Source organism: Haliotis asinina, chromosome 6 (genome assembly GCF_037392515.1).
Source record: "Haliotis asinina isolate JCU_RB_2024 chromosome 6, JCU_Hal_asi_v2, whole genome shotgun sequence".
Classification (NCBI taxonomy): domain Eukaryota; kingdom Metazoa; phylum Mollusca; class Gastropoda; order Lepetellida; family Haliotidae; genus Haliotis; species Haliotis asinina.
Genome location: NC_090285.1, coordinates 70,980,203 through 71,007,569, shown reverse-complemented (window position 1 = coordinate 71,007,569; position 27,367 = coordinate 70,980,203). Strand labels below are relative to the sequence as shown.

General features: G+C 43.9%; 1 protein-coding gene across 1 annotated transcript in view; it reads left to right on the top strand.

The window, feature by feature from the left end:
• Positions 1 to 27,367, top strand: part of LOC137286184 (activating signal cointegrator 1 complex subunit 3-like) — a 293,474-nt gene that overhangs the window by 84,331 nt on the left and 181,776 nt on the right. The window contains exons 31-33 of the mRNA XM_067817886.1: positions 18,080 to 18,217; positions 18,954 to 19,074; positions 25,672 to 25,804. Coding sequence (XP_067673987.1) covers positions 18,080 to 18,217; positions 18,954 to 19,074; positions 25,672 to 25,804 — 392 coding nt within the window. The remainder of the gene's footprint in view (positions 1 to 18,079; positions 18,218 to 18,953; positions 19,075 to 25,671; positions 25,805 to 27,367) is intronic.

The following is a 27,367-nucleotide window of genomic DNA, read 5'->3' as shown; positions in this document are numbered from 1 at the left end:
TGATAGCAGACTTACGAGACTTGGATCGAATATCTTGTTTCATTCCGTTATATTTTTTGAGTTCAGAGAGGATTGAACGAAACTCCTCTTCTGAGATCTTACTGTCAGAGAGTGCCGTGGAAATTCGCTCACTCACTGTGTTCAGCTTTGCTTCGGCCAGAACCCTGATCTCGTCATGTTTCAATGCCTTACGATTACGTCTGCGTGATACTAACTTAAGCACCAACCCTGCCAACCCTGCCACCCCAGCTGTTATTTCAATACCTAGCACTATAGGTGCGGCCACGATGGTAGCTAACAACCCAACGCCTGCCGCCCCTAGTCCCATGCTGGTTGCCATAAGGGTAGTGTCAGCCCCGTCCACGATATTGAAAGCTCTATTATATTTTTTACATAGTGCTTTCCGTGTGTCACGGTCTTGTTCTAGTTGACGTTTCACATCACATAACTGCCTCAAGCGGAACCCATCTACGGTTTCCAGCGTCTTCGCTACTTCCTCTACGACTGGGTACAGACCCATCTATAATATATATTTTGAAAAATATTTTAATTGGGTTTCAGTTAATATTTCACGAATGAATTTGAAGCCTACAAGGGATAGATCATAATTAATGATAATAGGTGTGAAGCCAATAGACTTTTCTGTTGTAATAAAAACCCCAGGGAGGCTTATGAAGCGGTTTATAGGACCCCCCGGGTTATTCCGTTGTATAACAATACGGCAATATTGACCTACGTGTTCGTTATACCAGTGTATTGTCAACCCGGGTAAAATTTGGCGTCCTTTCGAGGAGTTTTCCTGGTTAAAATACGTAAAGACGACTTCTATGATGATTGTGTAGAGGTAGTTTATTTGATCAAGATGCTCCTTGGGTAAAAAAAACTTACTGCTAAATGTTAATTTACTTTCTGTGTCAGAACTTAACCCACTTTTTTCTCCAATACGAGAATCTATCGAGACTGTTGCTTTATTTTCCGTAATGAAATCCCCGGGCCAGATACCGTTATTCCTAATCTTAGAGATGTACCCCCACTTTTCTTCTTTTAATGTGATATAAGGTGAGGTGATTGTTAAGTTGAGCAGCCATTTAGGCTCTTTTAAATCTGATAACGACACCCGTCTGTACACGTTGTCTTTGAAGTGCAGGATGTATAATTCATCTTCCTCACCAGGCTGATCGAATCCCTCCGTGTCTCCTAGGTCGTTAAGCGTAGTGTTGGGATGATGACTGGTCATTATTATACTATTACGATATAATTTCCACTTGGTTATCTGATAATAATTCAGGGGTTAACTTCATACCTATGAAGTGTATGTTGTCAGGCAGGAAGATATTGGTTAGTGATATCTTATTTTCCACGATCACGTTGACCCCCTGCAGACTGGTCTTGGAGTCGACACCCGTCCGCACGTAAACATTGCAAACTTGAAACTGATGTTGTTTGCCCCACCCGAGTTTGATCCCCTTCACGATCTCGACATCATTCACCGATGGTTCCCCTAGGTAGACTTTGATGATCAGTGTTCCGTTTGCCGGTAGACTCTCTAGTGCCTTGACCACGCCTTCGAATTCAGACACCAACTGCAATTTCACGTTTTGTATGGCCGGTTTACTCGATAGCATGTGGGCTGCTATAGTGTTGACTGGGCTGACGACTACGCTACGTCTCTGAGTTGGGACGTAAGCCACGAGCAGGGTTCCATTGTTCACGACTTTGTTTAGGTGGTTGTCTTTGTTATCCGTGAACACGTAAGGGGAGACGAGTCTAATATTGAGAAACCAGTCGTCTTTATCGGGTAACAACACCCACTTGTCATCTTCGGTGAAGACGAGCATATATGGCTTGTTTCGGGCAACGGTAGTGCTCTCAACATCGTCTAAGTCGAACAGTTTACCACCGAACGATGGGTATATTACCCAATTATTATTACCGGTGTTGACAAGGGCGTACTTAGTGTTGACTGTTGCTCTTGTGGTATCTATCATATCACTTAGGGTTCCACCGGAGGGGATTTCAACGCGTTTGTAAATGTTGTTTTTCAGTTGCAAGGCGTACGATTTACCATCTACTCCGGGAGCGTCGAAACCGCGCGTGTCTCCGAGGTCGGAGATCCCGATATTGACGCATTTTTTCACTCCGGGCCCTTGTGCGCTGGTCATTTTACATGAAGCGTTAAGCTGAGGTATCCTATATTTACAGGATTATGATTTATATCTAACACCGATATTGTCAGCTCAGGTATGTTGCCCTGGGTCAATCTCTTATACTGCCGTGGTGAAAACGACTCGGTTCTACCGTCGTTGAATTTCTCAGTTTTCACCGGCACTGCTCTCAGTATAGTGGAAGGGTGACCTCCTTGAATGTTATACGTTGTGCTCACCTGACCGAGATGAATGTACAGCTCTCGGTACGGTACTAGGTCGGGTAACTTCGTGCCTGTGACGGTTGTTGTTGGTTTTATCTCGTCAGGAGACATACCGAGTATCCTCGCTAATGGTCGGCCGAGCCTCAAGGCGGTTCTTCCGTTGTTGATTAACACCACTGTGCCGTTTGAGTCGTTCATCTTGAGTTCGGCTCCCAGGGGTTTGAAGACCTCGTCGTTTAGAGAGCACACGCTGTAGTAGCCGTCAGTTATCTGGCTGCGAGTTCCACTGACGAACAGCTTATTGTTGCTGATATTAATGTTAGTCCATTGCGGTAGGTAGGTGATATCGCAGAGTGCGACTTCGAGTTGACCTGACGTGTTATCGATCGCGTGCGTCAGCTGAACGGCTTCACCGCTCGTTATTCCTGGAAGTGTTATGTACATATTATAATATATAAATTATATATTATAATATGGATTTAGCACACTTGAAAATCGTGGTGAATGCAGATGGTACGGGGTTTAAAACAACCTTTATTAATATCTTTGAAAAATATGTCGTGTCCGTTAATAACGCGCAGGCGGTGGTAAACTGGAATCAAAACCCAATGCAGTTTTGGCAGAACCAACTCAACTTTGCTGTGTGGTGTGCGACGACAGGGTCGGGTGTGACACCAGACTACGGTATAGACGAACTGAGTAAGGCGGTTATTTTGTTTCATATTTATTATCAAACGAGACGAATATTGAAGGAAATAAGTGCTCCTCTTCCCCAAGATAAAGCGTGGAGTATGACGAATAACCCCTATGATAGACGCGCTTATGAACGTGTTTGTGGGGAGTTTGAGATTCCAACGAATAAAGACTTTCGCCTTCCTGGTGTGAACCATGGTCTCGGTATAGTTCTCGTGTACTTCTACAGGTCCGGAACATATTATGCCGGTTCTAAAGATGGTTCATACAACCCAAACCGTCATACATTTACAGGTCCCACAACGAATGAAAAGATCCATGTCAGCTGTATAAAGCAAACCAATCCTGATGCAGCCACAGCCTGGACTAAAATGATCTCAAAAACATCGAAAGAATTCACTCGTGCTGGTACAATACGCTTGAACGACTCGATTCGAACGTATGTGTGGGCGCTGTTGGGTGCGCAGTCGATGACGCGTTCCAACATCCTCGGTAAGGGAACTGCTTACGACGCTCAGACACAATTCGTTTCCAACGTTGATGATGCTATCAATTCTCCAGTTGATCTCCCGAGGGCCATCGACCGTTACCAAAACGTGTTAGAATACGCCAGATCGAAAGTCAATTACGTGTTCGGCGTGGGGTTGTACATGGCTCCGAGTGATATGCAACTGAGAATAAAAAAAGTGGTGGGTTATAACAACAAAATAGTCATAGCCACGGCGGACCAAAAGTTGGGTATCAACCCCGATATTAACACCCCCTATATCCCACACATCCCACCACGTGAAAAGGGTATAGTGGCGCCACCCCCGGAGCCTAAAGTTCAACCAACACCACACCCCCATATTCATGTGGGGGTACCCCCCTATCAGCAGCATATTGATAGTAAAACGGCCCTAGTGGTTGGTGGGGTAACTTTGGGACTTATTTGGTTAAAGATTTCTTAGCCGCTACGTACACCAGACCCGCCACGGCGACGATGGCTGCCCACAGGTTTTGACTGAACCACATGGCAGTTTTAGACAGAGCGCTCAACAACCACGAGACGATGCTACCCAGGATGCCGGGAAGGGCTTCGGCGGCTTTACCAGCCAGTTTAGCTAGGCCTTCCCCGAGTTTTTTTATCCAGTCTTTAACACCACCGCCTGTGGGAGTGGGAGTTCCCCCGCCGGCAGGTGTGGGGGTTCCCCCTGTCAGTGACACCACCAGGGTTGATATGATGAAACCCAATGCAGTTAGAATGCTGGCGATGGTGATCCCTTGCTCCCGGAACAATATCCGAATCCTGTTGGCTAAAGTTGTATCCTCATTCAGTATTCTATCGATTGTTTCCCGAATACGACTGATCTGGGATCGAAGCTGTTCACGATTCGAGGAAGCGGCTTCCAATCGTGTACGTCTCTCGTCTTCTAAATCACGTATTCGTTCATTGATACGACGCTTCATATCATCGTTTTCAGTTTCGTTGAGTTTGGTTTTTTCCCTAGCGATGTGCTCGTCGATTTCGTTCAGTTTCCCCATGTTGTTCACGAGTTCTCCACGCACGCGTTTCACGGCTTCGTCTAAGCCGCGCAGTTCCCTTACCGGGAAGTCAAACCCCGGTAACGGTTTGTCCCAGTATGTGCTCAACAGTTTTTCTATGCTGTCCGAGGCTTCTGTAGCACGCTGTGGTGTCATTTCATCTCTAGTGGTGAGGTGGGATCTGGTAGCTTGCAGATCTTCTTTAACGGCCTTAGGTATTGCACCACCGTAATCATTCATGTTTAGATTTTTACGGATAAATTCGACACCATGGCGGCTGGCTAGAGTTGACAAGGCCAGTGGTTTTTTATTGCTCTTGTTAAAGAGGTCAACCCCTGGGTCAGACTTAAGGCGTAGAACACCCTTTGTATCAATAAAAAAATTCTTATGGTATCGACCCTGTGGTTCAACGTAGTTTTTATCTCTTCTTAAACTTTCGTAATAATCATTTACCGTTGTTTCCAAGAGTTCTTGGTTCAATGGTGAACTAGTAAATGAGGTCTCCTGCTCATCAAATGCCTGGGCACTAGCGCCCGGCATCTCCGTCATATCTATGTCTTCATCCATTAGTATTAAAAATATATTTCTTTTATATAACAATGTACGGCAGAAAATTAGATCCTTTCAGAAGATTGAGAGAGCCATTAGGAGCCAGAGCCGTGCGCCAGTCGGTGACCATCACCAACAATCCCAGCAAGATAGACCAGAATCAAACTCTGCTGGTTAGATTTCCAAACCTTGGTGAGAACGACCTCATTGTACCAGGCACTGTTCGACTGGCGTTCAATATCACGTTGACCTCCGACAACGCGAGCTAGTGCGGAACGTGGGTCGAGCTATCATCAAGAAAACGACCGTCAAGATCAGCGGTAACGAGGTGCTGAGCATCGACGACAGCGACGTGTTTCACTGCTACAGGGATCTCTGGAAAAGCGAGGGAGAACGAGTCAATGATGTGTACCAGGGTATCAGCAAATCAACCCGGGCGCGCATAGGGTATGTCTTCACGCAAGACCAGCAAGACAAGCTATCGGACGGTGAAAAGGCCATCGCTCTAGCATACGGGAATCGATTCTGCGTGCCGCTCGACTTCGAGTTGCTCACGGGACACGCGCCGTTTTACCAGGCCGCGCTGGGTGATAGGCTCGAATACGAGCTCACGTTTAACGACTATAGCAAAGTAGTGCGTACGCCGAACGGTGATGAGGCTAGTTATGCCATAGACAACATCTCTCTTGAGTTCGACATGGTCACTAGCCCGGAGCTGGCCAGGCAGGTTCGAAACCAGTACTCTGGGAAGATGGCCATCCTGTACGATCGCGTACTGAGGCATAGATCAGTCGTGCGAGATAAGAGCGACACTGTGTGGAATATCAACCTGAACGTGCCGGCGCGATCGATGAAAGGTATCCTGGTCGTCCCCGTGGAGGATTACGATCCATTCCGGAGGGACAGCGAGAAGTTTTTCAACCCCGAGATTGAAAAGGTGGAAGTGACCATCGAGGGCGTGCCCAACCAGCTGTTCAGTCATGGTATGAGACCACACCAGCAGTGGGATGAGATAAAAAAGCTACCAGTGGGGGATTATATAACAAAGGACCTGGACCTCGGCTCCGTGCAGATCGGTGAATACCTGACCACCAAGTACGCCCTATGGTTGGACATGCGATCCACGGATGATGATAAACTGCACGGTAGCGGGCGCCGTATAGATAACGGTAGCGAAGGGATAACCATCCAGATTACTAAGAAGGCTCAAACCGCTGGTAAGTTGAAATTATATCTGTACGTTATTATGGACGCGCAACTTAATATAGACAATGGGAGATTCGTGCAAGCCATCTACTGATGGGGGGTACCCACAACTACCCACTGACCCACACTGCGCCATAGTGTGCGGGCAGACTGGCTGTGGGAAGACCGTTTTCGTGTTGGATATGTTGGAGGGTTACTACAAGGATGTGTTCGATAACATCGTTATCATGTGCCCGACTCTGAGCATGAATAAAACGTACGCGCGACCTTGGGTGATGACGGACCCGGACGTACACAAAATCGACCCTGGAACACGCCTGCAGGACTGGTTGAAAGCTCTTCACGAGAAATTTAAAGGGGAACCGACGCTGTTCATACTGGACGACTGCAGCGCTAATCGCGAGATAACAAAAAAGAGAGACATGCTATCGTACCTGGCCTTCTCCGGCCGGCATGCTAACGCAGAAGTTCAACTCGGTGTTGAAAGACCTCAGGGAGCAGACGCGATGGGTGGCCTTATTTCACTGCAAGGACAGGGATTCGTTCGAGGAGTGTTTGAGAGAGAACGATGTGATGAGCAAATTAGAACGGGAACGGGTGAAGAAACAACTCGCTGAAACTAAACACGCTAAGCTCGTGCTAAAAACCGACCAACCAGTAGCATATATAGTATGCTAAGCAAAGCTAAGCAAAGCTAAGCAAAGCTAAGCAAAGCTAAGCAAAGCTAAGCAAAGCTAAGCATATAGCTATGATATTTGAAGTATTTGTCGTATGCAACTTAACCTTCATTTCTCTGTGTTTTGTCTGCATCGGGTATTATATAGTTAAAACTAAATCTTACTTGTTATATTATAAGATGGAGTGTGAGGAATTGCTCGAACAGTTGGGGGTCTCCACCACGCCGCCGGCAGGCCCCACTGTGGGGGATTCCCCCAAGCGAGAGAAACTGGTGGCGTTGGCTGTTGGCGGCAAAGCCAAACATTACTTTGGAGACTACACCCCGGATAAAATTCACAAAATGTCAGCCGAAGAAATCGATAAGCTGTACGCTAGATACGAGTCCCGGCTCGGGGCAGAAATGACAAAGACAATAGGATCGGCTATGACCCAGATATACACCGGTATTGTATCACACTTCCTTCCCATTCCACCAGAGCGCCGACTTTACCTGTGGGAGGACCTCGAGAAAGACCCTTTTATCGAACACGCCGTGAGTTCTATCAGCTGCGGGCTGTACCACAAATATGGTATGTTGTTGGCTCCAGTGACGGCGGCGATTATCACGGCAAAACATTGTCAATTTGAGAGAAAGAATAATAATAATAGTATAGATGGATGCTGCACAGGAGGTACCCCCAACAGTGGAGGAGACCCCTTCACAGGAACCAGTGAGGGAAGTGACCCCCACAGTAACCAGGCAGAAGAATCCTAAGAGAGTAGCTGCCGGTAAAAAACGGTGGTGTAACCAACATAAAGTGACCAACCCCCGACTGTTGTTGGCTGTAGGCGTAACTGCTGCCATGGTTATAACATGGTTATACGTGGGGGTACCCTCCCACAGTGAGGGAAACTCTGGGGGTGTGGGGGGTACCCCCACGCCGCCGGCAGGCCCCACTGTCGACCTGCATATCATGTTATAATTTTAATATTTTATATCATATACATAATGTCTGAGGGGAAAACGTTCGTCAACGACGCATACCACGCCACAGTGGTAGCCAGTCTAGCAGTAGGGTACGCTCGGTTGACTAAAATGGTGCTTAAACAACCAACTATCAAGCTAGATTTCAACCTGCAGGATATGGGTATGCTCATAATGAACCTTGGTATGGCGATGGCCACAAAAGACATCCTAGTAAAACAAGGAATAATACCTGATAATATAATGAAATAAATATAGGGATGGCCACGATAGCTATGATGGTCGGTGGGGCGTTAGTGAATGCCCTGGCATTTTCCGGGAGTAATTTCCTCTTCTCTAAACTACGAGATGATCACGCGGCTGAAATACAGGAAGAAAGGAAGCGACACGATCTCGCTACTGAGAAATTACAAAGAGCACAGGACGAGTACGTTAAAAAACGCCTCCAGAGGATCGATTTTATTAACGAACAACTCAAGCGTGAAAACCATGCCATTAAAACATTCTACGATGTCGATGAAGCAATGAAAGAATACTACCTACTAACTGGTAAACAATTGGAACCGCTCAATAAACCCACACTCGCTCAGTACTACACACCATCCAAGGGACAAATGAATCGTGAACTGGGCTTCATAGTGTTGGGTATAGCAGCTACTGCGTTGGTTGCGAAGCAATTAAATTAAAATACCTATATAAGTAAACATGAGACCCGCTCCATACCGATGCGAATATATACTTATGGGGAAGACCGAGGCCTGTGGTAGGAAATGCAGGAATCAGGGGTTCTGTTGTTTCCATATGGGAAGTCCTAACTACACGTGTTCTGTGTGTGGTATCGGGGTTAAAGGACACTACTGTCTATGTAAAGCTCACGGAGCGAACGTAGTCAGACATCAACTCATCTACGAGAATAAAAAAGGCTACATAAAAGAACGTAGGCGACTGCTCAAGATAGCCACTTAAGGGTTACCTCCCCTTACTGTGAAGCAATTAGACATTGGTTCTCTTAGGTGTAAACACGATGTCTACTGTAAGCGAGCTCAAGCGGGTCGCAAAACAGAGAGGTGTGATCGGGTATTCTAGAATGCGGAAGTCAGCATTGTTGAGATTACTAGGTTTAGAAGCCCCTCCTACAGTAAAACAATTAAAAGCTCAAGCAAAACAGCTTGGATACACGGGTTATTCAAACCTGGGGAGAGCCGGGTTAACCGCATTGTTATCACATGCCCCCGTAGCAAAACCTCCCACTGTAAAACAACTGAAAGCCGAGGCACACGATTTGGGGTTAGGCGGGTATTCCCGTATGAGAAAACCACAGCTTGTAGAATTATTACGACAGAATAGAGCTATTGACCTACAGTTCGTGCGCACTGAGCGCGCTGTAGGCAACTATTTGAGAGGTTGGCGCATGCACGTTGATAGAAACATAGACATTACAGATATCAAACCTCTGATAGCTGATAAGGTCAACCAGGAACTAAATAACCTAGGAAGTATCAAGTTTCAGATCACAGTGAAAATGTCACTCGATAAGCAGGTTGGGAGTACCACTGAGTATGTTCAGCCTTACTTCCGAGGTCAACAAGAGGTCGCCACACATACAGAGACCATTGATACATCAATCGATACCAGTTTTCAGCAGATACGAGAATACCTAGAACGCTACACACACTTGGGGTCCGGGTGGGTTGTAGATAAAATCGATAATGTCTATCTAGACATAGCTAACTACGTGCCGTTCAGAGGCGGGTCATACCTAGCCTTGCCTCCCTACTATAGAAACAAACATGCCATAGTAAACGTTAAGAATAGAGGAAACGATTGCCTGAGGTTAGCTATCAGGTCAGCCTTATTTCCAGCTGGCACTCATTCAGATAGGCTTTCTAGCTATCCCCAAGACGATGGGCTCAACTGGGATGGTATAGATGAACCCACCCCCATATCCCAGATCACTAAAATAGAAAAACAGAATAATCTGGCTATAAATGTCTTTGGGCACGAAGGTAACACAACAATAGTACACAGGGTCAGCCCGGTGAAGGATCGCCAAGTTATCAATATATTCATGATCCAGTGAGGTGACAAGTATCACTACACATGGATAAAACACTTTAGCAAGCTGTTGTATGACCAATCAGCATACAAAGGAAAGACCCACTTCTGTGAACGATGTCTACATGGCTTCACCCGAGCTGATTTATTAGAATCCCACTGGGATGATTGTCAAGGTGTGGGGCAGACGGCCATACGAGTCGACATGCCTAAGGAAGGTGACAATATCCTAAAATTCAATAACCACAAGAACCAAATGTCTGTGCCTTATATTATATATGCCGACTTCGAAGCCTTAGTGGCTGCCGCCGGCGAGGCTCCCAGTGGTAGCTTCACCCACAAAACACAAGAGCATAAAGCCTGTTCGTTTGGATACATTGTCGTCCGTTGTGACGGGGAAACGAAAGCTCCGGTAGTGTATAGGGGGCCTGACGCGGCTGAAAGGTTTCTAAAGTGTTTGCAGGAGGAAGAAAAAATTATTAGGAATGCATTGTATAAAATCGCTCCCATGCGTCTGACCCGAGTCGACAGGCTAGCCCACGCTAGTAGCACTAACTGTCACGTGTGTGAATCACCACTTAACGGTGATTCGGTGAGAGATCACTGTCACATAACTGGTAAGTATAGAGGCGCCGCTCACAACGCGTGCAACCTCAAGCTTAAAATCAACCCTAACACAATAAACATCCCCGTTGTCTTTCACAACTTGAGAGGGTACGACTCACACTTGATCATGCAGGCCATCGCGAAAATCGATGGTAATATAACGTGCATCCCCAACAACATGGAGAGATACATCTCCTTCAGCTTAAACGGACTTAGGTTCATTGACTCGTTTCAGTTCCTCCTGTCGTCACTCGACAGTCTGGTCAAGGCCAACAATACCTTCCCTATCACCGATCGATACACAGACGCCGAGACTAGACCCCTGCTTATGAGGAAGGGTGTGTACCCCTATGAGTACATGGATAGTTGGGCCAAGTTCACCGAGACCAGACTACCCCCTATTGACTGCTTTTATAGCAAGCTGAATGAGGCGTCCGTCTCACGAGATGATTACTCGCACGCGACTAACGTATGGAATAAACTGGGTTGTAAGAACCTGGGTGATTATCACGACCTGTACTTGAGGACAGATGTACTGCTGTTAGCCGACGTGTTTGAAACGTTTAGGCGGACATGTTTCAAGCAGTATAAACTCGACCCCGCATGGTATTACACCAGCCCAGGTCTGTCGTGGGACGCCTTGCTTAAAAAGACCGGAGTTAATTTGGAATTGCTCACAGATTACGACATGCACCTATTCATTGAGAAAGGTTTGCGAGGTGGGATTTCCATGGCATCCAAACGATACGCGAAAGCAAATAATCAATACGTGAAAGGTTACAATCCTAACAAACCAACCAATCACATTCTCTACCTCGACGCAAACAACCTGTACGGCTGGGCCATGAGTCAGTATCTACCTACAGGGGGATTCGAATGGGTACCCCACGTTGATGTTATGGGGGTTGCACCAGATTCGAACAAAGGTTATATCCTCGAGGTTGACTTAGAGTATCCCAAGGAATTACACACATCGCACAACAGCTACCCCCTGGCCCCCGAACGTATGAGGGTTAACCCAGACTGGATGTCTGAGTACCAACATAACTTGTCAGGTGGGCGTGTGACAGACGTTGAAAAACTCGTGCCTAACTTAATGAATAAGACCAAGTACATCGTTCACTATCGCAACCTACAGCTGTACCTGTCGTTGGGTATGAGGCTGACCAAAATACACAGGGTGCTCATGTTCGACCAGAGTCCATGGATGGAGCCCTACATCAGAATGAACACAGACCTACGAAAAAAAGCCACCAGTGATTTTGAGAAAAATCTCTACAAGCTCATGAACAACTCGGTGTTTGGTAAGACTATGGAGAACCTGAGGAAACGCGTGACCGTGAAGCTGGTTCGGTCGAGTGAGGAAGACAAGCTCAGGAGATTGATAGCCAGTCCGGCATTCAACCGTAGTAAGATATTCACAGACAACCTGGTTGCCCTACACATGAAGAAAAGTCACATAAAATTCAACCGGCCTGTTTACGTGGGGATGAGCATCCTCGATTTATCCAAACACCTGATGTACGACTTTTACTACAACGAGCTCAAGAAACAGTACGGCGACAGGTGTGAAGTGCTGTACACTGACACGGATTCCCTGCTGATGGAGATTCGAACCGAGGACGTGTACGAGGACATGAAAAAACACCTTGATTTATACGACACCAGCGATTACCCTAAGACCCATGCCATACACAGTACTGTAAATAAAAAGGTCCTAGGTAAGATGAAGGACGAGTGTGCTGGCACGCCCATAGCCGAGTACATAGGTTTGAGACCTAAGATGTACTCCATACTGAAAGCCGACAATAGTGAGATCCGGAAGGCTAAGGGGGTTAAGAAGTATGTGGTGAAACAACACATCAAACACGCCAGATTCAAGGAAGCCCTGTTCAAGACCCGTACCTTTAGGCATAAAATGAACACACTTAGAAGTGATGGACATAAGATATACGGACTGACTATAAACAAGACGTCCCTGTCGCCTATGGACACTAAACGTTGGATAGCTATTGATGGGATAAACACATATGCATATGGACATGAAAAAATTTGAGGCTATTTACTACAGCCCGCGTGGGTACTGGAAAGGAGCTAGCGCAGTAGATAAGCTAGCTAAAATAGCGCGAGTACCCCCGGAGGAAGCCAAAGCGTGGCTTGAAAAACAAGCCCTGTGGCAGATCTATTTGCCGGCACCACGCTACGTGCCTAGAAGGAGGTTCGGTATTAACATACCTAATAGCGTTCACCAGGCAGACCTACTGTTCCTACCCCACGACAAGAGGTACAAGTATGCCTTAACCGTAGTGGACGTAGCCAGTCGTTACAAGGAAGCCGAACCCTTGACCACGAAAGATTCGGCCCAGGTAGCCAGAGGATTCGAACGCATATACAAACGCAGTCCGCTGACGTGGCCAACAGAGCTGCAAGTTGACCCCGGACGGGAGTTCATGGGTGCCGTGTCACAACTGCTAGCCAAACACGATACAAAGGTCAGGCGTGGCACGGCCGGAGCCCATCGCAGCCAAGCCATAGTTGAGAGATTTAATAGGACTTTGGCTGAGCGCTTGTTCGGATATCAGTATGCTAGGGAGATGGTCACCCCTGGAAAACGATCGACTGAATGGGTCACGAGGTTACCCAAGGTGGTGTCGGCAATCAACCATGAAGTCACCCGTCTCACCGGTAAGAAACCGGCAGACGCTATCAAACTAAAATCAATAGTTGCAGAGTCGGCCGCTCCATTGCGTGGGAAGGAGAAACAGATACCAGATAGGGCCCTAGTGAGGTATCTATACCAGCCGGGGGAACACGAGGGCGATAACTGTAAGCGGGCCACCGATCCTATATGGTCAGTCAAAACTTACAACATAGATAAAGTGGATATGAAAGCCGACGAACCTAACTTGTACTACTTGAGGGATGGGCCGGGTAGGGGGTTTGTAAGAGAAGAATTATTGATCGTACCGTACGGCACAGTGTTACCTCCAACCAATACAAGGTAAACTGTTTCATAGACACCCAACCTTTTTGTAGTAGGGGTAATAGTAGCAAGATCTAAGGTCCCAACCAAAGCCTTATTTAGTAAATAAGGCTTTGTAGAGACATTTCTTGAAAGTGGTCCAGAACCCCTATTCCCTATACTACTACTTGTGTCTGGTTAAGTCCATGCAGAACAAGGGATGTACTGCAGTGTTGCCCATGGAAAGGAATGGGGAGAGGGATGCTGGTCAGGGCCTGTTGTAGTCCCAGGCACTCAACACTTGCACATCTTGTACACTTGACTCATATCAAGGGATGCTGTCCAGAGCCTGTATAGGCCCAGGCACTCAACACTTGCACATCTTGTACACTTGACTCATATCAAGGGATGCTGTCCAGAGCCTGTATAGGCCCAGGCACTCAACACTTTCACATCTTGTACACTTGACTCATATCAAGGGATGCTGTCCAGAGTCTGTATAGGCCCAGGCACTCAACACTTGCACATCTTGTACACTTGACTCATATCAAGGGATGCTGTCCAGAGCCTGTATAGGCCCAGGCACTCAACACTTTCACATCTTGTACACGTGACTCATAGCGAGGGATGCTGTCTCATAGCGAGGGATGCTGTCCAGAGCCTGTATAGGCCCAGGCACTCAACACTTGCACATCTTGTACACTTGACTCATATCAAGGGATGCTATCCAGAGCCTGTATAGGCCCAGGCACTCAACACTTGTACATCTTGTACACTTGACTCATAGCGAGGGATGCTGTCCAGAGCCTGACCCTGTAGGCCTAGGCACTCAATGCTTGTACATCTTTATATGTGACACTTGATCTATATATATGTGTGTAACTGATCTCAAGTGGGCTATAAACATTACATCACAATAGGTACAGTAATGTGTGACACAGTACACTCTTAATAACCCAGTTTCAGAAATTAATAGTCATTACTGGTCAATGACAGGTCAATATAGGATCCAGTGGGACTTCAGTTTCTACCCATCTTAATGACAGATCATCGTAGGATCTTTTTGGACTTCTGGATCTACACATTTTAATGGTAGTTCATCTTAGAATCCAACTGAACTTGGTGTGAAGTTAACTATTGTGAACCCCTTTAAACAGGTAGATAGGATCCACCTGATGATGTAGAGCCCTCTGTAATGAGCGGTTGCTGTGATTAGAAATATAGCATGATGCATAGCAAAATTATTTAGACTGCTGTTTTAACGGATAGGAATAATGAATTATATTTTGAACAGCAGAGGTTATCAGATATTTAGATGTATTGAGGATAAGGGCTTGTAGATGGAGTCTAGACACAGTGACTCAGTGAGGACAGTACAAACATGGTGTTGCTGTTGCTGTTGGTGTTGCTGCTGTTGCTGTTGGTGTTGCTGCTGTTGTTAGTGGCATTGGTGTTAATGTTGTTAGGGTTCAAAGCAATAAATGATAAAAAGCCCTGCTGTAATTATGTGAAAGTGTTGAATATATGTACACACATCAGTGATGTGGTGAATTGATTCCCTTTTATCATTTGAGATCTATAAAAGTACTGAACAGCAATGTTTTTTCCTGTTTATTTTATTTAAACATAAGGTGTTCAAAAGCAATGAACTGAAATTAGGTATTACCAGCTAAACTAGATTTTGCGAAATGCATGAGGCATCATATCATGGTTATTCATTGATATTTATTATTCTTCCTTTTTTACCAGTGGAAACTCAACGACCTGGACATCATATTGCATGACATTGTTTTGTGGCCATTTTTGATCATGGGATCTGCTGATACATTTTACCATTTGTCAGTAACAGTGTATTCATAATCTACTCTAATGAAACACCTACTAAATGTCTTCAAATACTTTTCTTTCCTGCTGGAAGCAGCTTATTGATGACAATCATGACAGGGGCTGTAACAGCTGGCAGATTGGACTTGACTGTGTCAGTTGCATATCTCTGCTGTGTTGCTCTGGTAATGAGGCTTCAAATGAAAAACTGTAAAGTATCAATAAAATGTGTTCAGTACCCATGTTATCTGCTTTTACAGCCGATCAAGGGAGTTTTGAACATTGAAAAAGGAATTACTATGAACTTTGTACATTCACGAAGAGCCATATGATGCTCTGCCTTGGTCACTGTGGTCAGTAGACGGACGAATTCTGTCATTTGAGTTTTGTGTTTCTTTCTAAAACATCAAGTGATGCATTGGAATATATGAATCCTGGAATATTGCCTCTAATGAAACCACAGTTGAAGGGCATTCAGTTGGAAAGTAAGAAGGCAGTTTTTTTCAGTCACATGAAAGTCCAAAGAGGTAGTTAGTTAGAAAGTCAACTAACCATTATTCCAAAGTTCTAAATTGTCAGCACCTTTTTACAACACTGCTACATACATAATCCAAACAGGAAGCCTAATCAAACCTCACATTTATGACTGATTCAATGCTACAAAACAAGAAAGTTGGACATAATGTAAAATAATAGCCAGTGAGTATAGTTTTATGCTGCACTCAGCAATATTCTAGCTATATAGTGGCTATCTGTAAATAATCATGTCTAAACCTCACAATCCAGTGATCAACATCATGAGCATCAATCTGCGCAAATGGGAATACCATGTGTCAACTAAGTTGGCGAGCTTGAACACCCAGTCCTCTTAGTTGCCTCTTCCAACAAGTACATTACTGTAGGCCAATATTCTGACCCGGATGTTCACGAATAAACATACATTAATAACCACAGACTCACCCACTTTCTCACCCACAAATTCATCTTCTCACCCACAAATTCATGTCCACTCTCACCCACACATCCATCAATCCACTCTCTCACCCACAGACTCACCCATTCTCTCACCCATCAGCCCTCCCAATCCACTCTTCCACCCTCAGACTCATCAATCCACTCTCTCACCCTCAGACCCGTCAATCCACTCTCTCACCCACATGCCCATCAGTACCGTGTGTCACCCTCAGACCCATCAATCCACTCTCTCACCCTCAGACCCATCAATCCACTCTCTCACCCACATGCCCATCAGTACCCTGTGTCACCTCAGACCCATCAATCCACTCTCTCACCCACATGCCCATCAATACCTTCTGTCACCCTCAGACCCATCAATCCACTCTCTCACCCACATACCCATCAATCCACTCTCTCACCCTCAGACCCATCAATACCCTCTGTCACCCTCAGACCCATCAATCCACTCTCTCACCCACATGCCCATCAATCCACTCTCTCACCCACATGCCCATCAATCCACTCTCTCACCCACAGACCCATCAATCCACTCTCTCACCCACATGCCCATCAATCCACTCTCTCACCCATCAGTACCCTGTGTCACCCTCAGACCCATCAATCCACTCTCTCACCCACATGCCCATCAGTCCACTCTCTCACCCACAGACCCATCAATCCGCGCTCTCACCCACATGCCCATCAATCCACTCTCTCACCCACATGCCCATCAGTTCCCTCTGTCACCCTCAGACCCATCAATCCACTCTCTCACCCACATGCCCATCAATACCCTCTGTCACCCACAGACCCATCAGTCCGCTCTCTCACCCTCAGACGCATCAATCCACTCTCACCCACATGCCCATCAGTTCCCTCTGTCACCCTCAGACCCATCAATCCACTCTGTACTGTTTAGTGTATATGACAGACCTGAGAGATGCACTGTTCATTGTGTGTGATGGATCTAACAGGTGTATTGTTCATTGTGTATGATAGACCTGACAGATGTACTGTTCAGTGTATATGACAGACCTGACAGATGTACTGGTCAGTGTGTGTGGTGGACCTGACAGATGTACTAGTCAGTGTATATAACAGACCTGACAGATGTACTGTTCAGTGTGTGTGATGGACCTGAGACATGTACTGTTCCGTGTATATGATGGACCTGACAGATGTACTGTTCAGTGTGTGTGATGGACCTGACAGATGTACTGGTCAGTTTATTATGGCAGACCTGACAGATGTACTGTTCAGTGTATATGACGGACCTGACAGATGTACTGTTCAGTGTGTGTGATGGACCTGACAGATGTACTGTTCAGTGTATGTGATGGACCTGACAGATGTACTGGTCAGTGTGTGGTGGACCTGACAGATGTACTGTTCAGAGTATATAACATACCTGACAGATGTACTGTTCAGTGTATATGACAGACCTGACAGATGTACTGTTGAGTGTATATGACAGACCTGACTGATGTACTGTTGAGTGTATATGACAGACTTGACAGATGTACTGTTCAGTGTGTGTGGCAGACCTGACAGATGTACTGTTCAGTGTATATGTTGGACCTGACAGATGTACTGTTCAGTGTGTGTGGCAGACCTGACAGATGTACTGTTCAGTGAATATGATGGACCTGACAGATGTACTGTTCAGTGTGTGTGACATGGTTGTTTGTGGCAGATGGAGAACATCATCAGTGGAGTCAAGGACACCAATTTGAAGCTGACATTGGCTTTTGGGATTGGCATCCATCATGCAGGACTGGTGGAGAGAGATCGGAAGATCTGTGAAGAGCTCTTTGTCAACCAGAAGATACAGGTGAGTAGGACTACATACTGCTGGTAGAGAGAGATCTGAAGATCTGTGAGGTGCTCTTTGTCGGGCAGAAGATACAGGTTAGTAGGACCAGATACTGCTGGTAGAGAGAGATCTGAAGATCTGTGAGGTGCTCTTTGTCAGGCAGAAGATGCAGTTGAGTAGGACCAGATACTGCTGGCAGAGAGAGATCTGAAGATCTGTGAGGTGCGCTTTGTCAGCCAGAAGATACAGGTGAGTAGGACCAGAGGTTGCAGGATGTTGAATACCTAGATGTCTACCAAGAACAACAGGATTGATAAAGATGAGTCAGACTGATGGTACGTGTGAGTCGGACTGATGTTACAGGTGTGTTGGAGTGATGCTACATGTGAGTTTGACTGATGGTACATGTGAGTTTGACAGATGGTACAAGTAAGTTTAATTGATGGTATAGGTTGGATTAACGGTACAGGACTGGTGGCCCATGTTTAAGTGTAGTGACAGTGTATGACAGGGGATGTCAGTGTAGCCCATTTTTAAGTGTAGTGACAATGTATGACAGGGATGTCAGTGTAGCCCATGTTTAAGTGTAGTGACAATGTATGACAGGGATGTCAGTGTAGCCCATGTTTAAGTGTATTGACAATGTATGACAGGGATGTCAGTGTAGACATTTGATCTGATAGAGCTACATTGGGTAGTGCCATGCAGCAGTATGATCTTGTCATGTCTGACATTATGCCCCCCTCTGTGCTAGGTCCTCATTGCAACCAGCACCTTGGCTTGGGGAGTCAACTTTCCTGCACATCTGGTTGTTGTCAAGGGAACGGAGTACTTTGATGGGAAGACCTGCAGATACGTTGATTTCCCCATCACAGGTAAGACATCTTGTGTCATCTTTCTGTTGTTTGTAGTATGTTTCAGTCAAATGACTTGGATGACAATCAGTATATTCTGGGATTTTATGGCACTTCTTTCAGTTGCTTTTGAAACTTTATTGATGATATTTTTAGTTACTATGAACATCTGAAGTAAATATAAGAATAATGCTTGTGTTATACTGATTGTTTTTTTTAATTTGAAATAAGATTGACATTGATCAGTTTCAAAATGTAGGGTTTTGGGTATTGTTTTACGAAATGTGGCATCTGTTCAAAGCACATTTTCTGTTGATCAAACTGAACTGACATCATATTTCGACCAAGTTATATATTTGACCACCACAGTGTAGATGTATTACCACCACAGTGTAGATGTATTACCATCACAGTGTAGATGTATTACCTCCACAGTGTAGATGTATTACCATCGCAGTGTAGATGTATTACCACCACAGTGTAGATGTATTACCGCCACAGTGTAGATGAATTACCGCCACAGTGTAGATGTATTAGTACCACAGTGTAGACGTATTACTACCACAGTGTAGATATAGTACCATCACAGTGTAGATGTATTACCCCCACAGTGTAGATGTATTACTACCACAGTGTAGACATATTGCTGCCACAGTGTAGATATAGTGTAGATGTATTGCCATCACAGTGTAGATGTATTAGCACCACAGTGTAGATGTATTACCACCACAGTGTAGATATAGTGTAGATGTATTACCACCACAGTGTAGATATAGTGTAGATGTATTACCATCACAGTGTAGATGTATTACCATCACAGTGTAGATGTATTACCACCACAGTGTAGATGTATTACCATCACAGTGTAGATGTATTACCGCCACAGTGTAGATGTATTACCACCACAGTGTAGATGTAGCGAAGATGTATTACCGCCACAGTGTTGATGTATTATTGCCACAGTGTAGATATATTACCACCACAGTGTAGATTCAGCATAGATGTATTACCTCCACAGTGTAGATATATTACCATCACAGTGTAGATGTATTACCACCACAGTGTAGATGTATTACCATCACAGTGTAGATGTATTACCGCCACAGTGTAGATGTATTACCATCACAGTGTTGATGTATTACCGCCACAGTGTAGATGTATTACCACCACAGTGTAGATGTATAAACGCCACAGTGTAGATATATTACCACCACAGTGTAGATATATTACCACCACAGTGTAGATGTATTACCACCACAGTGTAGATGTAGTGTAGATGTATTACCACCACAGTGTAGATGTATTACCACCAAAATGTAGATGTAGTGTAGATGTATTACCACCACAGTGTAGATGTATTACCACCACAGTGTAGATGTATAAACGCCACAGTGTAGATATATTACCACCACAGTGTAGATATATTACCACCACAGTGTAGATGTATTACCACCACAGTGTAGATGTAGTGTAGATGTATTACCACCACAGTGTAGATGTATTACCACCAAAATGTAGATGTAGTGTAGATGTATTACCACCACAGTGTAGATGTATTACCACCACAGTGTAGATGTATAAACGCCACAGTGTAGATATATTACCACCACAGTGTAGATATATTACCACCACAGTGTAGATGTATTACCACCACAGTGTAGATGTATTACCACCAGTGAGTAGATGTATTACCACCACAGTGTAGATGTATTACCACCAAAGTGTAGATGTATTACCGCCAAAGTGTAGATGTATTACCACCAAAGTGTAGATGTATTACCACCACAGTGTAGATGTATAAACGCCACAGTGTAGATGTATTATCATCACAGTGTAGATGTATTATCACCACAGTGTAGATGTATTACCATCACAGTGTAGATGTATTACCTCCACAGTGTAGATGTATTACCATCGCAGTGTAGATGTATTACCACCACAGTGTAGATATAGTACCATCACAGTGTAGATGTATTACCCCCACAGTGTAGATGTATTACTACCACAGTGTAGACATATTGCTGCCACAGTGTAGATATAGTGTAGATGTATTGCCATCACAGTGTAGATGTATTAGCACCACAGTGTAGATGTATTACCACCACAGTGTAGATATAGTGTAGATGTATTACCACCACAGTGTAGATATAGTGTAGATGTATTACCATCACAGTGTAGATGTATTACCATCACAGTGTAGATGTATTACCACCACAGTGTAGATGTATTACCATCACAGTGTAGATGTATTACCGCCACAGTGTAGATGTATTACCACCACAGTGTAGATGTAGCGAAGATGTATTACCGCCACAGTGTTGATGTATTATTGCCACAGTGTAGATATATTACCACCACAGTGTAGATTCAGCATAGATGTATTACCTCCACAGTGTAGATATATTACCATCACAGTGTAGATGTATTACCACCACAGTGTAGATGTATTACCATCACAGTGTAGATGTATTACCGCCACAGTGTAGATGTATTACCATCACAGTGTTGATGTATTACCGCCACAGTGTAGATGTATTACCACCACAGTGTAGATGTATAAACGCCACAGTGTAGATATATTACCACCACAGTGTAGATATATTACCACCACAGTGTAGATGTATTACCACCACAGTGTAGATGTAGTGTAGATGTATTACCACCACAGTGTAGATGTATTACCACCAAAATGTAGATGTAGTGTAGATGTATTACCACCACAGTGTAGATGTATTACCACCACAGTGTAGATGTATAAACGCCACAGTGTAGATATATTACCACCACAGTGTAGATATATTACCACCACAGTGTAGATGTATTACCACCACAGTGTAGATGTAGTGTAGATGTATTACCACCACAGTGTAGATGTATTACCACCAAAATGTAGATGTAGTGTAGATGTATTACCACCACAGTGTAGATGTATTACCACCACAGTGTAGATGTATAAACGCCACAGTGTAGATATATTACCACCACAGTGTAGATATATTACCACCACAGTGTAGATGTATTACCACCACAGTGTAGATGTATTACCACCAGTGAGTAGATGTATTACCACCACAGTGTAGATGTATTACCACCAAAGTGTAGATGTATTACCGCCAAAGTGTAGATGTATTACCACCAAAGTGTAGATGTATTACCACCACAGTGTAGATGTATAAACGCCACAGTGTAGATGTATTATCATCACAGTGTAGATGTATTATCACCACAGTGTAGATGTATTACCACCGAAGTGTAGATGTATTACCACCACAGTGTAGATGTATAAACGCCACAGTGTAGATATATTACCGCCAAAGTGTAGATGTAGGGTAGATGTGTTACCATGGTGTACATGTATTACCATCACAGTGTAGATGTATTACCACCAAAGTGTAGATGTATTACCACCACAGTGTAGATGTATAAACGCCACAGTGTAGATATATTACCGCCAAAGTGTAGATGTAGGGTAGATGTGTTACCATGGTGTACATGTATTACCAACACAGTGTAGATGTATTACCACCACAGTGTAGATGTATTACCATCACAGTGTAGATGTATTACCACCACAGTGTAGATGTATTACCACCACAGTGTAGATGTATAAACGCCACAGTGTAGATGTATTACCACCACAGTGTAGATATATTACCACCACAGTGTAGATGTATTACCACCACAGTGTAGATGTAGTGTTGATGTATTACCACCACAGTGTAGATGTATTACCACCAAAATGTAGATGTAGTGCAGATGTATTACCACCACAGTGTAGATGTATTACCACCACAGTGTAGATGTATTACCACCAAAGTGTAGATGTATTACCACCACAGTGTAGATGTATTACCACCACAGTGTAGATGTATTACCACCAAAGTGTAGATGTATTACCACCAGTGAGTAGATGTATTACCACCACAGTGTAGATGTATTACCACCAAAGTGTAGATGTATTACCGCCAAAGTGTAGATGTATTACCACCAAAGTGTAGATGTATTACCACCACAGTGTAGATGTATAAACGCCACAGTGTAGATGTATTATCATCACAGTGTAGATGTATTATCACCACAGTGTAGATGTATAAACGCCACAGTGTAGATATATTACCGCCAAAGTGTAGATGTAGGGTAGATGTGTTACCATGGTGTACATGTATTACCAACACAGTGTAGATGTATTACCACCACAGTGTAGATGTATTACCATCACAGTGTAGATGTATTACCACCACAGTGTAGATGTATTACCACCACAGTGTAGATGTATAAACGCCACAGTGTAGATGTATTACCACCACAGTGTAGATATATTACCACCACAGTGTAGATGTATTACCACCACAGTGTAGATGTAGTGTAGATGTATTACCACCACAGTGTAGATGTATTACCACCAAAATGTAGATGTAGTGCAGATGTATTACCACCACAGTGTAGATGTATTACCACCACAGTGTAGATGTATTACCACCAAAGTGTAGATGTATTACCACCACAGTGTAGATGTATTACCACCACAGTGTAGATGTATTACCACCAAAGTGTAGATGTATTACCACCAGTGAGTAGATGTATTACCACCACAGTGTAGATGTATTACCACCAAAGTGTAGATGTATTACCGCCAAAGTGTAGATGTATTACCACCAAAGTGTAGATGTATTACCACCACAGTGTAGATGTATAAACGCCACAGTGTAGATGTATTATCATCACAGTGTAGATGTATTATCACCACAGTGTAGATGTATTACCACCGAAGTGTAGATGTATTACCACCACAGTGTAGATGTATAAACGCCACAGTGTAGATATATTACCGCCAAAGTGTAGATGTAGGGTAGATGTGTTACCATGGTGTACATGTATTACCATCACAGTGTAGATGTATTACCACCAAAGTGTAGATGTATTACCACCACAGTGTAGATGTATAAACGCCACAGTGTAGATATATTACCGCCAAAGTGTAGATGTAGGGTAGATGTGTTACCATGGTGTACATGTATTACCATCACAGTGTAGATGTATTACCACCACAGTGTAGATGTATTACCATCACAGTGTAGATGTATTACCACCACAGTGTAGATGTATTACCACCACAGTGTAGATGTATAAACGCCACAGTGTAGATGTATTACCACCACAGTGTAGATATATTACCACCACAGTGTAGATGTATTACCACCACAGTGTAGATGTAGTGTAGATGTATTACCACCACAGTGTAGATGTATTACCACCAAAATGTAGATGTAGTGCAGATGTATTACCACCACAGTGTAGATGTATTACCACCACAGTGTAGATGTATTACCACCAAAGTGTAGATGTATTACCACCACAGTGTAGATGTATTACCACCACAGTGTAGATGTATTACCACCAAAGTGTAGATGTATTACCACCAGTGAGTAGATGTATTACCACCACAGTGTAGATGTATTACCACCAAAGTGTAGATGTATTACCGCCAAAGTGTAGATGTATTACCACCAAAGTGTAGATGTATTACCACCACAGTGTAGATGTATAAACGCCACAGTGTAGATGTATTATCATCACAGTGTAGATGTATTATCACCACAGTGTAGATGTATTACCACCGAAGTGTAGATGTATTACCACCACAGTGTAGATGTATAAACGCCACAGTGTAGATATATTACCGCCAAAGTGTAGATGTAGGGTAGATGTGTTACCATGGTGTACATGTATTACCATCACAGTGTAGATGTATTACCACCAAAGTGTAGATGTATTACCACCACAGTGTAGATGTATAAACGCCACAGTGTAGATATATTACCGCCAAAGTGTAGATGTAGGGTAGATGTGTTACCATGGTGTACATGTATTACCACCACAGTGTAGATGTATTACCACCACAGTGTAGATGTATTACCACCAAAGTGTAGATGTATTACCACCACAGTGTAGATGTATTACCACCACAGTGTAGATGTATTACCATCTCAGTGTAGATGTATTATCACCACAGTGTAGATGTATTACCACCAAAGTGTAGATGTATTACCACCACAGTGTAGATGTATAAACGCCACAGTGTAGATATATTACCGCCAAAGTGTAGATGTAGGGTAGATGTGTTACCATGGTGTAGATGTATTACCACCACAGTGTAGATGTATTACTATCACAGTGTAGATATATTACCACCAGTGAGTAGATGTATTACCACCACAGTGTAGATGTATTACTATCACAGTGTAGATGTATTACCTCCAGAGTGTAGATGTATTACCACCAGAGTGTAGATGTATCGCCACCACAGTGTAGATGTATTGCCACCAATGTATATCGACACCCACATGAAATATGTTATGAAAAAGTTCTAACTACTTTGAACTATCCTGGACCAAAGAATGATATTGATAGAAGTGGTCAAAGGGAGACAACTCTTGCTTAGCCCTCTGTGATTGCTTAGTAGGGAGATGTACTGTGTGGGGAAAGCAGCATGCTTTCTGTGAGGATGATTCAGTGACCAGGTATGCAGCTTGGAAGCATGCTGTATAAACTCTCACTCAAACTGTGTTGCCATGACATCATTGGACTGTGACTTACCGCGCTGTCCGCATGTTTCAGACGTCCTTCAGATGATGGGGCGAGCTGGCCGGCCACAGTTTGATGACCAGGGCAAAGCGGTCATCTTGGTTCATGATATCAAGAAACATTTCTACAAGAAGTTCCTCTATGAACCATTCCCTGTTGAATCCAAGTAAGACATTCTGAGGTGTTAATGGTATAGGAGTCATATTTGATTTGAGAGCAAAACTTTTGAAAGTTTATAAAGTTTTAAGTTTAATGAAGTTTCTTCCTTTTGATGAGGGTTTTTCATGCTAAGATTGTTTCAGTATATTTTGAGAGTAATGTTCTGCGAGTGTAGTTTCGAAGAATTAACTGTCATTTGACCCCACCCTCTAGTGTGATTCACAAAGGATTGTTATTTCTACAAATGGTTACTGGTGTGAGACACAACCTGTCAGGGTAAGGCAGAACACATTAACCAGAACCTGTCAATAACTACAATACTCAGGCTGGATGGCTACAATGTTGGATCAGGTTCATATGTTATTTCAGAAATTAACTTTTTTGTTGTCTGGCCTGCTGGTCAAAACCAAATCATTCAGGTTGTGTGGCCAATTGTGACAACCATGTCAAACAGGTTGTGTGGCTTATTGTGACAGCCAAGTCAAACTGGTTGTGTGGCTTATTGTGACAGCCAAGTCAAACAGGTTGTGTGGCTTATTGTGACAGCCAAGTCAAACAGGGTGTTTGGTTACTGTGACAACCAAGTCAAACATGTTGTGTAGCTTATTGTGAGAACCAAGTCAAACTGGCTGTGTGGACATGGGTGTTCATAATGTCAGTCACTGTGAAGCACTTCAACCAGTAGCGAACATAGGGATTCCACTATTCTCTACTTATATTGTACAATATATCACCAGTCTCATCTGATGGTGTACAGGTTTGTAATGGTCTCATGTAAAGGTGCACAGGATCTCAACAGTCTCATCTCATGGTGCACAGGATTTCAACAATCTCATCTAAAGGTGTACAGGATTTCAACAGTCTAAACTAGTAGTGTACAGGATTTCAGCAGTCTAAACTAGTAGTGTACAGGATTTCAGCAGTCTCATCTCATGGTGCACAGGATTTCAACAATCTCATCTAAAGGTGTACAGGATTTCAACAGTCTAAACTAGTAGTGTACAGGATTTCAGCAGTCTAAACTAGTAGTGTACAGGATTTCAGCAGTCTCATCTCATGGTGCACAGGATTTCAACAATCTCATCTAAAGGTGTACAGGATTTCAACAGTCTAAACTAGTAGTGTACAGGATTTCAGCAGTCTCATCTCATGGTGTACAGGATTTCAACAGTCTCAGCTATTGGTGCACAGGATGTCAACAATTTTAGCTAATGTTGTGCAGGGATTTTGACAATCTCTTCTAATGGTGTATGGGATTTAATGTCTCAGGTAAAGGTGTACAGGATTTCAACAGTCTCCACTATTGGTGTACAGGATTTCAACAGTCTGATCTCATGGTGTACAGGATTTCAACAATTTCAAATAACCAACTGATTGTTATTCACAAACAACCAACTGACAGGTTCACAAACATTCAACCGACTGTTAGCTTCACAAACAACTGATTGTAATGTTCGCAAACAACCGATTTGGTGCCTGACTCTGAGGGTGTGGGTTCGAATCCCGGATGGGACTCAACCAAAAAAAAGTACTAGAATTTGTACTTTACGAAGAAAGTGAAATCCCAAAT